The sequence below is a fragment of the Pyrus communis genome, chromosome 3 (assembly GCF_963583255.1).
Source record: "Pyrus communis chromosome 3, drPyrComm1.1, whole genome shotgun sequence".
Lineage (NCBI taxonomy): Eukaryota > Viridiplantae > Streptophyta > Magnoliopsida > Rosales > Rosaceae > Pyrus > Pyrus communis.
Window position 1 is genome coordinate 26,954,412 of NC_084805.1, and position 13,756 is coordinate 26,968,167.

The window sequence follows — 13,756 nt, forward strand, 5'->3', positions numbered from 1 at the left end:
TAGGCTAAATTAATAACCACAGCTGCAACGGCAGTTTGCTGGATTATGCCTTTGAATACATATACCAAAACAGAGCAAGTGACAAAACGAGCATGCTTCCCCTAGTGAGTACAGTATCGATGATATATATGGATTTACCTTTGGGCGGCGTTAGCACCATTATTGAGCATTATTTTACATGTACTTGTTTTATGAATGTTTTCATGGCATGCTAGAGTTTTCAGAAAACTTATTATGTAGTATTATATATGTTTTCAAAACAGGGGATTAGTATGTTCATAAAGAAAATGATTTTCTTATTATTAGTACTATTATTATAAACTTTCATCCATTCACTTTTTTGATTTTGTGCCCCCTCAAAAGTTAGAATCGAGGCACAAGATCCCGACGTCAGGGCATGTCCACTTAGGTATCTTCGAGTCTTCTCAGGGTAAGACTCGTTCCTTTGTTCGTACCTTTTTATAATAATTCTTTCATATTATTCTTGATTAGTTGTATGCTCTGAACACGATTCTGAGTTGATATATTTCTTTCTAATTACATATTTTAATTGTATGCATGTTTAAATTTGCTTTGTCACCCTTGGGTGTCGACTAGCACGTGCTTTGACGCAGGAAAAGCCAATGGAGTCTCAGGGAGATTGTAAGATCCCACATCGCCCAAGAGAGTGGATATGTACATCCCATCTCTAGCTTCGAATTCCATCGGAATTTTGAAGTTAAGCGAGTTCGCGCAAGAGCAATCCTAGGATGGGTGACCAACTGGGAAGTTCTCGTGTGAGTTCCCAGAAACGAAACCATGAAGGCATGGTCGGGGCCCAAAATGGGCAATATCGTGCTACGGTGGAGTTAAGCCCGGGATGTGGTGGGGGCCCAGGTCGGGATGTGACAATTTGGTATCAGAGTCAATCCTTGGCCGGAAGCGTGCCGATGAGGACGTCGGGCCCCTAAGGGGGGTGGATTGTAAGATACCACATCGCCCAGGTGAGTGGATCCTCTATGCCTTATATGTACGTGCCAATCTCTACCAGCACGAGGCCTTTTGGGAGCTCACTAGCTTCGGATTCCATCGGAACTCCGAAGTTAAGCGAGTTTGTGTGAGAGCAATCTCAGGATGGGTGACCTACTAAGAAGTTCTCGTAAGAAACAAAACCGTGAGGGCGTGGTCGGGGCCCAAAGCGGACAATATCGTGCTACGGTGGAGTCGAGCTCAGGATGTGGTAGGGGCCAAGGCCGGGATGTGACAGAGATGAGGGATGATAACCTCAGATTCGCTCAACCAGGGCAACGGAGCTCGCTCACATCGTTAATCGTGGATTCTCTCATACGACCAAGCCAAATGCTTGATTTTAGAAAGAGAAATCACTCTCTTCAAATGCACAAGGCAAATACAATTTTAATCCATTCATGTATATCGTTCAAGGTTTTCTAATATAATATTTATAAGCGTTTACAAATTAATAGATTTTAAGTTTCTATGACACCCTTACAACTCCCAAAATAACTTAACAAATTCATAAGTAATTAAAATACAAAACCTTTGTTATTCCAATGCATATTAATGGTTTCAAATTGTTTTCTCCAAGTCTAATTCCTGCATCATTCTCCTCTTCTCGAAAAAACTCGTCCTCGAGTTTCAATTGACTTCCTTTTTTTTTTTATTTTTTATTTTTTATTTTATTTTTATCCTCAATCTTTCAGATGTTTTCCAAAAAGGATCATGAATACTACGGATATAAAAATCTTTTACTTCATTATATAGTTGTCCAGGAACTCTTCAATCACATCTTCATCGCCTTCGTATTGATCATAAACCAGGGCAGAATCCCATTTGCCAAAGTCATCGATTACATCACTGCTTTCTGTATGTTCCCCCTTCGCGCCAAACTCCATGTTGGAACGTTTTTCAACCTCATTACATGCACAACAAATCTCACATGAACAATCTAGACAACGATCAAATTTTGGAGGAAGATTGAGATCTAGAAAATCGTCACCTGAAAAATCAAAGACAGCCGTTTCTAGAACCCATCTAACCTCATTTACTGGAGGCAGCAACATGCTTTAGTAAATTGAATATATTGTTTTGTAGAAATAACGGATTAAGGAATTGCTTGAGAATTTAGAAAATAGACAGTAAGGGCTTTCAATATGGTATGAAGGTCGAGAAATGCTTAACCAAATAAAAAATTGACCCGCAAGAGAACTGATTTTGTTTTCGTGACAACACTGATGCTCTGTGGTGTTTGGCCGATATCTACACACACAAAATTCGGTTTGATGCACGGTTTGTTGCGTTGGAAACTAGACTTCCACAACTTTCCAGTGATGTATGACTCTCTAGATAAAAGTCATGGGAACTAAGTTGGTTTTGAGGACGAACATAGATGATGTGTGCAGTGCTACCACTAGGATTTCAGATAAAAATCCGAACACCCGCTCTGATACCACTTGACGCAGGAAAAGCCAAGGGAGTCTCAGAGAGACGAGGAATGATAACCTAAGATTTGTCAACCGGGGCAACGGAGCTCACTCACGTCGCTAATCGTGGATTCTCTCACACGACCAAGCCAAATGCTTGATTTTAGAAGGAGAAATCACTCTCTTCAAATGCACAAGCCAAATACAATTTGAAGTCATTCAAGTCTGCCATTCAAGGCTTTCTAGTACAATATTTATAAGCGTTTACAAATTAATAGACTTTAAATTTCTACGACACCCTTACAACTCCCAAAATAACTTAACAAATTTCTAAGTAATTAAAATACATAACCTTTGTTATTCCAATGCATATTAATGGTTTCAAATTGTTTTCTCCAAGTCTACTTCTTACATCATGCTTACCCTGATATTTAGGGATATCGGGTTGGAGCGTGTCAAAATATGTGATTGGAGACATGTTTTTGTAGAGTGAGATTAATGGTACTAGTCCAGCAATCACCATGAAGGTTTAGAAAATCCATTTCCTAATCATGCCAAGACATTTTCTTTCATTTCATCTTCAACTTTCTCAACCTAGGAATCCACCACGGAGGCAGATTCTCTGCCCTCCCACTTCTCGTGCCCTCCTGTTTTGTGTGGTCATAGTTAAGCCACGTCAACATTTTATATTGTTTTTTTATAAAAATAATAAGACAAAAATGAATAGTAATATAAAATGTTGACGTGACTTAACCATAACCACACAAACAGAAAGGCAGAGGATCTGCCTCCATCCACCACAGATAGCTCTTTCAGCTTCGCTTTCATTTCATCTTCAAATTTCTCAAGCTAGGAACCCACCACAGGTAGCTCTTTCAGCTTCCAATGGCAGCTAGTTCTCATCCACTACTTGTATCAGATTCCAATCAATTTGAAACACGACAGGGTTGCTATCTATGACAAAAAGAAATCCCTCGACTCACCGGGTAAGACGTAAAATGCACATCCAGGACGTGTTGAACGTTTTCTATATAAACCAGTTATCATGCTTGCTTCTTCACATCCAGCTTGCCAATCACTACTTGAAACAAAGCCATTGTCGACACAGAGCGCCCTCTCATCACCGCAATGGCTTTTGAAAGAAACCTTTTGATTGTTACCATACTCATCACCTTGGGGACCTTGGCATCTGAAGCCACGTCTCGCACATTGTACCAAGCTTCCATTGCTACAAAACATGAGCAGTGGATGAAAAAGCATGGACGCGTTTACCAGGACAGCGCGGAGAAGGAAAGGCGTTTCCAGATTTTCAAAAACAATGTGGAGTTTGTCGAGAAATTCAACAGTGAAGGGAACATGACTTACAGCCTATGCATCAACCGATTTTCGGATATGACCTATGATGAATTCCTCAGGCATTATACTGGATACAAGCAGCCCACTGAATCAACCTCATCCGCAGCTGCATCTTTTACATACGAAAACCTAAGCCCAGCTGATGTTCCCCAAAGCATTGACTGGAGGGAGAGGAGAGCAGTTACTCCAGTAAAATTTCAAGGGAGCTGTGGTAAGAGCACCAACCTCCATATTAACATAGGGCTAAGCTTCCTTGTACATATGTATGTATTGCATTAATTACTTTCTTCGTGCATTCATTCCTACGGAAATTAATTCATATCCGTTTGTTCGAATACATGCAGGTTGTTGCTGGGCATTTGCCGCAGTGGCAGCAGTCGAAGGGATTACCCAAATCAAAACTGGCAAATTGACCTCACTGTCCGAGCAACAACTTGTGAACTGTGATACAGATAACAATGGCTGCCAAGGTGGTCGGGCAGTTAATGCCCTTGCATACATTCAACGAAACGGAGGAATCACCGTTGAAGAAAATTACCCATACCAGAGTTTAGATGGCAGTGTCGGAACATGTGATATGAACAAGGAAAATGAGGCTGCTGCCCAGATCACTAGTTATGCAGAGGTACCTCCCAACAGTGAAACCGATCTACTCAAGACTGTGTCCATGCAACCAGTCTCCGTTTCCATCCATGCCTCACCAGCCTTTCAGCATTATTCAGGCGGGGTGTTCACGGGCGATGATTGTGGGACAGAATTGAACCACGCTGTTACCATCATTGGGTATGGGACAGCTGAAGATGGCACCCCCTATTGGTTAATCAAGAATTCATGGTCCGATAAGTGGGGTGAGAGTGGCTACATGAAGATTCTTAGAAACGCTGATGCCCCAGGTGGTGTTTGTGGCCTCGCTATAAGACCTTGCTATCCGACTATGTAATGTATTAATGAAAGGGTGGAGTGAGCTTCTCCACTTTGCCTATAGGTTATAAGTACTGCAGACAAAACCCATGGGCTGTGAAAATGCCTGTATTTTGTACTTGCAAAAAGTAGGTTCTATGAAATTACACTATTTTACCTTTATATTCAACAATGAATTTTCCTACCCTGCTTAGGCTAAATTAATAACCACAGCTGCAACGGCAGTTTGCTGGATTATGCCTTTGAATACATATAGCAAAACAGAGCATGCTTCCCAGATAATTTGTTATGGAACGTGCCTTCCACAGTGAAAACGACCTATTGAAGGCCGTGTCTTCGTGACGAGCCTTTCAGTTTCCTAAGGTGGGATTTTCTCCAGTGATCGTGGGACAGAACTGAACCACGCATCTGCAACCATCGCGTAAGGAGTGAATAAAGACGGTACCAACTAGTACTTCATGTTTCCCACTATCTTGCTGCAATTACGTTACTCATGTATAAAATTTGACCGTATTGATTTCAGGAATACTTTCCCGCTTACTCCGACTGTTAGGATCCTCGTTGCAAGGATATATCGCTGTAGTCTAATGAGAAATTAGTCATCTCGAATAGTGTAGGAGCGAATCATCTTTTATTATTTGTCTATTCTTACCTACAACCGGGGATATAGAGTTTCCGTTATATCCTAACCACATGAAGAGTGTTGTAGACTCAACCACATGAAGAGTGTTGTAGACTCATGAGGATATATCCCCAACGGGTTCGCCTGTGCCTTTGTATCAAAAGAAGCAAAAAGAAAAGGTTTCCAAGCAAACACGAAATTTGAACCATACAACTCTTCCAACAAATAATGCACAATAACCAGTTTCTTTAGCTTTTTAATGGACACAATTTTTAATAAGCTTTCATTTTCATTTCCACGTAACGGTACAGTACGGAGGAGGGACACTGAGTCGATCTACGAACATGGAGGATGACTAATTTCAGCAACCAAAACAAAACAGGCTTTTAAACATCATCCGTAACTTGGTTTGTACATCTTTTCACGCAGAGATTCATTTCTCAATTACAGAAAATTGGCGAGCTTCGATTTCACATTTAACTCTGAACATGTCAATTTGTGGATGTCATGGCCTTGTCAAGATGGCTATAGATTCCCACTCCAGACTACATATAACATCCTGTGCAGCAAAATGTGGAACTGGTAAGCAACGTAACTTTTTACACTTCTTCGAGCATGTTTTCTTTTATTAACAGATTAAATACATTAAAAACGTCATAAAACCATCCAAATTCATGTATTCACCGAGAACAGAGAGAAATTGGTAAAATTCTACTTACAGAAGGATATTGCCGGTCTATGTCAAAGCTGTTGATTGCACAAGGTTCTGCCAGGAGCTCGATGGGTTCCTCACCTAAACAGATTTGGGCAATTTGAAACTATTAAGTCCCATATCAAGTTTCAAGAATATATTGTTTTACAAATGGTCAGTTTGTTCGAAAATAAAGAAGCTATCAGCCATGACAGGTTGCCATCCAACAATTTAGCACAAAGGACCATACCTTGTTCAACAACAGCAAGGATACCATCTTCTGAACATATCATAGTAGGTAAGATACGTGAAGAAACATTTCCCACATTCGAAGACTTTGCATAGTGGTCGTACTGAACCTCCCAAACCTCACTTTCGCATGGTGAATGGGTTGCTTCACCTGCCCCAACCCCAGAAAGAAGGATTGGCTGCTGTGGCCACCTAAGATCCCACGCAAATACAGTCCCTAAAGAACCTCCAGCCTGTAAGTACGAGAAAATCGTAAAGACAACATGAGGTTATTCTTTTGGCTCTGTAACAACATAAGACTTAAGTAAAATAGAAGCCAGCAATGGATATATACACAGCACATCATTGTGTAAGCAACATTTAACACATTAGATGCATTCTCATTGCACGCAATATCCCTAATATTCAACAGGAGAAGGCATTATCGATTTCAAAAAGGCATCCAAGACAAAAAACAAATGGAAAATTACCAAACAAGTGTGCTTTCTCGAAGGATGGATATCAATTGAATGTACAATCCCTGGAGTTGACGGTTGAGACCTGCAACATTTCCAACAAGCAAAAGCTTAATCAACCTACATCCGGCACCAGAGAAGAACAAAACCGAATCTTTCTGAAGAATTCCTTACTTACTCAACTCAAAATATAACTACATTACGTTTAATAAAGGACTTACCGAGCTAATTGCAGATATCATTAAACATGAGTAAATTCTTAAAACAAGATAGATGTCAATATATTATAACTCAATGTCCACCATACAAATCCAATCTAGCATAATCAATAGAGCAAATGAGACAAAAGATAAATGAAAGTTTAAGCCCAAAAATGCTCACCAGCCACCCTTAAATTGAGAAACCGCTCCGCCGCGCTTCCTCTGATCCCACCACTGGAGGCTAAACCCATATCCACCAGTAGCAAACTCACTCGGAGATGCCCATTTCGCCGCGGTAAACGAAACCAAGCCGCTGCTGTCGAAAACTCGCCGGTAGCTCAACTCAGAGTCCCCTAAACTTACCAAATTGACCCTCCCATCTTCCCCAACACTTACACACTCCGACCCACCATCCATAACATCCACACAAGAAATGGGTCCTTCGTGTAACTCCTTTTCGGGCACCGAAAGCTCCGATTGGAAATACGCAGGGTCCATTGAATCGCCGTACAAGATGTGTAGGGAGCCGGAAAATGTCGCGGCCGCGACGAGAGGTTTGTGGTGGGATTGGGAGGTTTTGAGGGAGGAAATTCGGAAGGGCGAGACCCATTGAGATTGCGGGGTTAGCGTTGCTGGGTTCGGAGTGAAAGAGTGGGTCTCTACGGAGGAAGAGTCGGAATCGGAGTCGAAAACTGCAATAACGGCGAGGCGGTCCAAGGCGGAGAGAGGCGGGAGCCACCGGACTGAGTCTATGTACTTGGATTGTGGGAGTCGGTGGATCTGCGGAGGCTCTGAGATCGGCATTGTTTAATGTTTAGGGTTAGGCCCTTTAGGGTTTAGGGAAAGACAGGAATTTCAGATAGGACGAGAGATTTGGGAAAATCAGCAGGACGACAGATTTAGAAGTGAACGTTTTTTTTTTTTTTTTTTTTGTCGGTCAAGTAGAAGTGAACGTTTAAGGAGTTGCAGCAGCCACCCCAAGTGGGTGTACAATAATAATTTGATATTATGATGGTGTATTCAATTAGAAATTTAAGAGAGTTTATTGTAATTATTATCTCTCATGAATTTCTTAGATTTTGATTGATTCACATAGAATCCAATGAATTGTATCCACGTAAAAAGATTTGATATGAATTTTGTTATGAAGTTTAATGAATTTTTATCGGGTCCAATGGATTCATTGGACAATAATTGTTTTTCGGCTAAACTTTTGCCTCTCAAATTATTCATTTTTTTTTTCTTTTTCTTTTGAGCTCTAACTATCCAAACCAAGCAAAAAATCATCTGGGTTTGCCAAAACCAATTACCATAAGCAATACTCAAGAAGTCTAGATTCGCCAACAACCAAAGACTATAAACTTTATAGGAAAAGAACTGATGAAGAAAATATAGTTTCCAATATATCAAAGTAGATAAATCATCGTCATTTCTCATCTTTGATTCCTGTTGTTCATAGCATCTGTCTACATATTTGAAGCTATATTAAGTCTCCATGCATTAGCATTTTCTCTTGCCTGCTCTTGGGTTTCATAAAGTTCTTCATCTTCTGCTAGCAATGACGGGGATGAAGGTTCTTTATCTTCAACATGAAACTCATCGGAACGACACTCCTTACGAAGAAAGTTGTGTAATCCTGCACAAGCTAACACTACTTTTGCTTGTGTCTTGTATGGAAATGGAGGTGCAGACTTAAAAATTGTGAATCGTGATTTGAATATACCAAATATTCTCTTGACCACATTTCTCAAGGAAGCATGGTGAAGATTAAACAACTCAAGTGAATTTTCAAGGTCACGACCTTGACCGGCAAAATCTTGAAGGTGATAGCGAACACCTCGAAATGGAGCTAAAAACTGACGACGATTTGCAAATCCACAATCGACCAAGAAAAACTTACTTGGATGAACACGTAACATATCAATAAAATCTAGGAAGTTTTAATGAAAAGGGCTTAGACCAAGATTATTTTAATAAAAAACCACCCTATAGTTTTCTTTAACCAAAAACACCTCAAAATTAACCATAAAGACAGAGGTCTCCAATTCTACATGGGCTGAATTACAAAGCCCAACAGAAACAAAAATAAGTTTCCAAAATTACCCCAACAAGGAGGCGTAGGTCTGAAACTTGTTTGTTCTAATGAAGGAGAAAACTCACGTCAACTCCAAGTAGAGCGTTGATCAACGTTTCATTTTCTAGGTTTTTCTTCCTTCATTCTTGGTGCATATATCAGTTTTTGAATTTCCTTGTCCAAATTAGATTCAAATTTGGAGAATAACCAGACTTTGAGAAGAAAAAATCCCAAATTATTGAATCCAATCTCCAAAAGTACAATTAAAAAGAAACGAACAGGAAAATAGCTGTGCAATTGAATCAAGGAGGAGGACACTCAAACTGAATCCATTTTCCATGGAACAGGAAAAAAACCAAAAATTCCAATTCCTTGCACCCATTTCTCCATAAAACTAGAAACAAAAATATATCTCTACCTGTGATAGAACCACCTTCTCCAATTACAAAATCTGGAAAAGAAAAAGAAAATAGAAAAAGTAGACGAGAAAGAGAGAGAAAAGTGACTTCAACCATGGCGTTCAACTTTCATAACACTGTTAATGTTAAACATTTCTAGGAAATAGTATGATTTTTTGCCACTTTTTTAGAAAACAATGCGACCATGTTTTGAATTCGTAACTGTTTCTGGAAAAACTAACACTGCCTCTGCAAAAACTAACATTGTCTCTGGAAAAATTAACACTGTCTCTGGAAAACTAACACTGTCTCTGGAAAAACTAACATTGTCTCTGGAAAAACACTGTCTCTGGAAAAACTAACACTGTCTCTGGAAAAAGTCTCTGGAAACAGTGACTTAGATTCTAGAAACAATGTTACTTAAAATCCAGAAACAGTGACTTGTCGTTATTATTGAATAGCATGTAGATCTCAAATTTATTTTCTAGAGAAATAAACGATGAACTCCATTGACGAAGAAAAATTGAAAAACATTACCTCAAATCCATTATGAATAATAACGACGATCACATTTCAACGAAATAATACAAAATATAAATTAAATAGCATGAGTATCTATATTTTTGTTTCAAAGAAAGAGAAGAAGGTCTGCAAAATAATGATGAACTCTATTAACGATGAAAATCTGGAACTCAACCAAAAAAAGTTAGGGGTAAAATCGACAAATTATAATTTATTATAGTTGGGTTATTTTTAGTTGGACTGCTTTAATACGGGTTTTGTACTAATCATTAAACAAAACTTATAACATGATTTTTTATTAAAATTAAAACTTTTCAAACCCTTCATTAGTTTTCCTTAAAATCTAATAGTATAACAAATAGAGGCTTAAGAAATGAAAATATGTACTGTGCGACACTTTAAGTCCATTTTTCCTTGATAAAGCATCAGACAACACTTTGGAATCATGAGCTGAACCTTCCCATCCACTAAGAATGTATATGAATTCCAAATCAAAGTTACAAGTAGCCAATACATTTTGGGATATTTTCCCATGACGATCACGATAACTGCTGACTTCACATCCTTTTACCATTGCTGGTATATGTGTGCCATCAATTGCTCCAACACAATCCTACAATAAATATAAGATCATTTATATGGTGTATATTTTTACAACGACAACAATAAAATGAACAAGAACAATATAACATATATATCACTCACCTTAAAGTAAAGGTAAAACCTTGTGCTTTCTCTTATTTTAGTTGGGACTGTGGGTGCTGGTTTGACCATCAGATCAGGAGCTATTGTGTTCAAGGCCTTCAGCACTCTGACAAAATTTTTGCTTGTTGCAAAATGTGATCTTTCAAATGTCTCGCGAGTTAGACGATATTGAGCATTTTCACCGACAATGATTAAAAATGTTGCAAGCATTTCTTCAACACAGATGAATCTGGTATCTTGCAATTGTGTCTTCTCTCTTATAATACTGCATAGCTTTAGAAACACATATGGATACATTCTATATAACTTTCGAAATTCCTCAGGATCTTTATTTAGTGGATCTTTATTTAGTACCTTATGTATGTAATTGTGTCCACTTCTATTAATTGGTCGTCGAGTTAGCGGACGTTCAACATTTTCACCACGTATGAGAGCCGATAATGCATTTAGCACTTGAAGTATAGCTTGGATTGCCATAAACATTAACTTAATGGTCTCGTAGTATTCTTGCTCTAATTCTTCGTCCTCCATTTCACTTTCTTATTTATCTTCCTCAATTTCTTCATCACCCATTTCCTCATCAATGTCTTCCTTCTCCAACATGTCTTCCTGGATTATTTCATTACCCCCATTCATATTTTGAGGCATTATATGCAGAGAACCACCTAAGAGAAATGCATGAATAAAATATTAAAAGGTAACAATCAGCATATCTTCAAATTAAAGCCATGCATTGATTCAGAATTACAACATTTATAAATGTTCAAGCCTAACATTCTCAAAAATATTGAACATATTATCAAATAACCCTCAAATCATGTTGTACTATATCCACTCATAGCGCTCTTCTGATGACATTTTTAAGAATGCATTTTTCACACCCAACTTATAGATCAAAGCGACCGCTTTGTAACGATCATAATTATCCAAGTTTGGCGTCTCCTTGATAGCATCCCACATTGTTTTTCTTTTCTATATCCCTCTCTCTCTCTCTTTTCTCCATTAGGCTTTGCATTCCTCGAACTCCATTAGCAATTACCTCAATTGAATTCATACCAACATAAACTTTTTCAAGTAGAGTTGCTGGAGTGATGGTCTCACCTGAGGTACTATTTGCTTCATTATCTATTCTGGCTCTCTTTCGTTGAGGGAGTTTTGTTATAGCAGGCTCCAAATTTGTGTCCAAGAAAAATGAAGTGTAGTCATCTTTCCCAGCTTTACTCTGCACATTTATGTCAGTATTGCCATCATTAACAGTCTTCTATTCTGGTACTGGTATTTTCTCCCCCTTGATATGTTCTAGCATCAGTGTCTTCACCCAATCCAACCGAGTTGTTCCCGACAGCGACTCCATTGCCAAATACAATTATCAAATCATTGTAGTTTGGAAATGTATATGTGCGATGGTACCTCTGGTTTGTGTGGGACTGGGAAAAAAATAGAGTATGTTAGTAGCACCAAAAATATAGGAAAATGAAACTTTTCCAAAAATAATAATTATTTTATACCTTGAAATAATTTTCCCATACTTCATCACTAGCCGAAAATCATTTTGAGATAGGATCCGACCCAAAATGCAAAAATTCAGAAATATGTTGATATCGTTGCTTCATCCATCTCAGCCGACTCGTATATTGACTATAATTCTTGTTGCACCCAAGTTTTTCGTTAAGGACAAGAAGTATCCTCGTTTCTACTAATTGCTTGCTAAATGAACCATTAGCATCACGCCATCCTCGCTTGGCAGCATCAACCATTAGTTCCAACAAAGTATTGCTTTCTATGGAGGACCATTGGTTGTTTTCCCCTTCCTTGAGGTAAATCTTCCCTTTCGAAATTAGAGGAAGCTAGCACTGGCATTAATTTTTAAGCAAACACACATTATTTCAAAAGGGTTATGAATCATTGTTAAAATATAACAAATTAGATGAAAAATCATGTAAAACCTGTATTCCGAGACATGATTGATAAAATTGTTGAGTCCTTGTCATGCAAACTATAAAATCACAGAAATAAAAAAAAATTATGTAATCAAAATTTTCATATTCAGAATGAATCATTTCAGAAAAACACATATCATATTGTGTGTATCAGTATTACCCGGAGAAAGGTTTTTGAAGTAGCTTTCGTTTTCTGCAGTCGGCTTTGAAGGAGGAATCAGGTTGAAATATGGAGGAGGGTGCTTGATTTGTAAGGGCCTTTGATATTTATACCTCACATTCTAGAGTACATCAAAATCAATCCATTTATTGATTCCAATAAATTCCCTGACTTTTTGAATACTCTTAGATTTAGAAAGTTTTTGAATACTCTTAGATTTAGAAAGTCACTTTAGAAATATGGATTGAATACCACCAGACTTTGAATGAATCTTTGTAAATCTAAATTGAATACAACCTACATTTCACTGATTCAACTAAAATCTTAATTGAATACCCATGAATTTTCAAACTCCTTTAAAGTCTCACATAGTCCTACTTGAATACAACTTCCTTAATCTCGTCATTTATAAAAGTTGAATATGATTTTTATTTTTATTTTTATTTTTTTGAATGATGGGAGGATTAAAATCGTAATACTAGTATATATGACGTTTTATCGTAATAACAAAAAATAATTATGTCTATACACATTCTGATGTATATTAACATTATTGCCGTAGTAAAAAATCTCGTAGCACCTTACTATTAAACTATACTAAAGAGAGATAAGAGTTCGAATCCTAAAAACAGCATATGTTAAATAATGCACATGCTCAATAGTCAACATAAATCGAGGTAAATTAACATTTTACTAGTTTCTTAAGACCATAAAACCTCAAGGTTTTAACTATCCACGAGATGTTACTAACAACATTTGTTCTCATACGTGTGTGGATGACTGTTAGTTTAATAGTTAATGAATTGTGAGACATACATTAACTGCTTAATCTCCTTCCGTTTGCGTAGTTATCGTCCACAACTTACATCACTCTAAAGAATAAACACATGGCAGATGGCGCTTTATTGCAATGGCAAAAAAAAAAATCATGTTTATGCACTCTAGTGCAATTTCAACCCCCCACCAATCTCCTCCCTCTAACTACTAACAATTTAATCAACTAACGCTATCATTTGTTAAAAAAGCCGAATATGTGCATTGCA

At 38.0% G+C, this 13,756-nt stretch overlaps 3 protein-coding genes across 3 annotated transcripts; 1 reads left to right on the top strand and 2 right to left on the bottom strand.

Annotated features, from left to right (window-relative positions):
- The first annotated feature begins 3,275 nt into the window (after positions 1–3,275).
- On the top strand, positions 3,276–4,843 carry LOC137730332 (senescence-specific cysteine protease SAG12-like). The gene is made up of 2 exons (XM_068469400.1): positions 3,276–3,987; positions 4,121–4,843. Exons 1-2 carry the CDS (start codon positions 3,549–3,551, stop codon positions 4,714–4,716), a joined length of 1,035 nt encoding a protein of 344 aa, XP_068325501.1. The 5' UTR covers positions 3,276–3,548; the 3' UTR covers positions 4,717–4,843.
- Positions 4,844–5,512: 669 nt separating this feature from the next.
- Positions 5,513–7,811, bottom strand: LOC137729107 (nuclear pore complex protein NUP43). Its single transcript, XM_068467936.1, has 5 exons — positions 7,096–7,811; positions 6,730–6,799; positions 6,261–6,492; positions 6,039–6,112; positions 5,513–5,878 (listed from the first exon to the last, which is right to left on the bottom strand). The coding sequence occupies exons 1-5, from the start codon at positions 7,716–7,718 to the stop codon at positions 5,825–5,827; spliced, it is 1,053 nt and encodes a 350-aa protein (XP_068324037.1). The 5' UTR covers positions 7,719–7,811; the 3' UTR covers positions 5,513–5,824.
- A 569-nt stretch (positions 7,812–8,380) lies between these two features.
- LOC137727765 (uncharacterized) lies at positions 8,381–10,682 on the bottom strand. Its single transcript, XM_068466582.1, has 3 exons — positions 10,614–10,682; positions 10,306–10,521; positions 8,381–8,509 (listed from the first exon to the last, which is right to left on the bottom strand). Exons 1-3 carry the CDS (start codon positions 10,680–10,682, stop codon positions 8,381–8,383), a joined length of 414 nt encoding a protein of 137 aa, XP_068322683.1.
- Positions 10,683–13,756: the final 3,074 nt, after the last annotated feature.

What these genes read in the sequence shown, in the direction of transcription:
- LOC137730332 (XM_068469400.1), top strand. Translation starts at nt 3,549, where the DNA reads ATGGCTTTTGAAAGAAACCTTTTGATTGTTACCATACTCATCACCTTG. An exon ending in AAAATTTCAAGGGAGCTGTG is followed by an intron (nt 3,988 to 4,120) that starts GTAAGAGCACCA and finishes GAATACATGCAG; the next exon opens with GTTGTTGCTGGGCATTTGCC.
- LOC137729107 (XM_068467936.1), bottom strand. Translation starts at nt 7,718, where the DNA reads ATGCCGATCTCAGAGCCTCCGCAGATCCACCGACTCCCACAATCCAAG. An exon ending in CGAGAAAGCACACTTGTTTG is followed by an intron (nt 6,493 to 6,729) that starts GTAATTTTCCAT and finishes TCGTACTTACAG; the next exon opens with GCTGGAGGTTCTTTAGGGAC. An exon ending in CCTTGCTGTTGTTGAACAAG is followed by an intron (nt 6,113 to 6,260) that starts GTATGGTCCTTT and finishes AAATCTGTTTAG; the next exon opens with GTGAGGAACCCATCGAGCTC.
- LOC137727765 (XM_068466582.1), bottom strand. Translation starts at nt 10,682, where the DNA reads ATGGTCAAACCAGCACCCACAGTCCCAACTAAAATAAGAGAAAGCACA. An exon ending in GGTTTTACCTTTACTTTAAG is followed by an intron (nt 10,522 to 10,613) that starts GTGAGTGATATA and finishes TATTTATTGTAG; the next exon opens with GATTGTGTTGGAGCAATTGA. An exon ending in CAAGGAAAAATGGACTTAAA is followed by an intron (nt 8,510 to 10,305) that starts GTGTCGCACAGT and finishes CGTTCCGATGAG; the next exon opens with TTTCATGTTGAAGATAAAGA.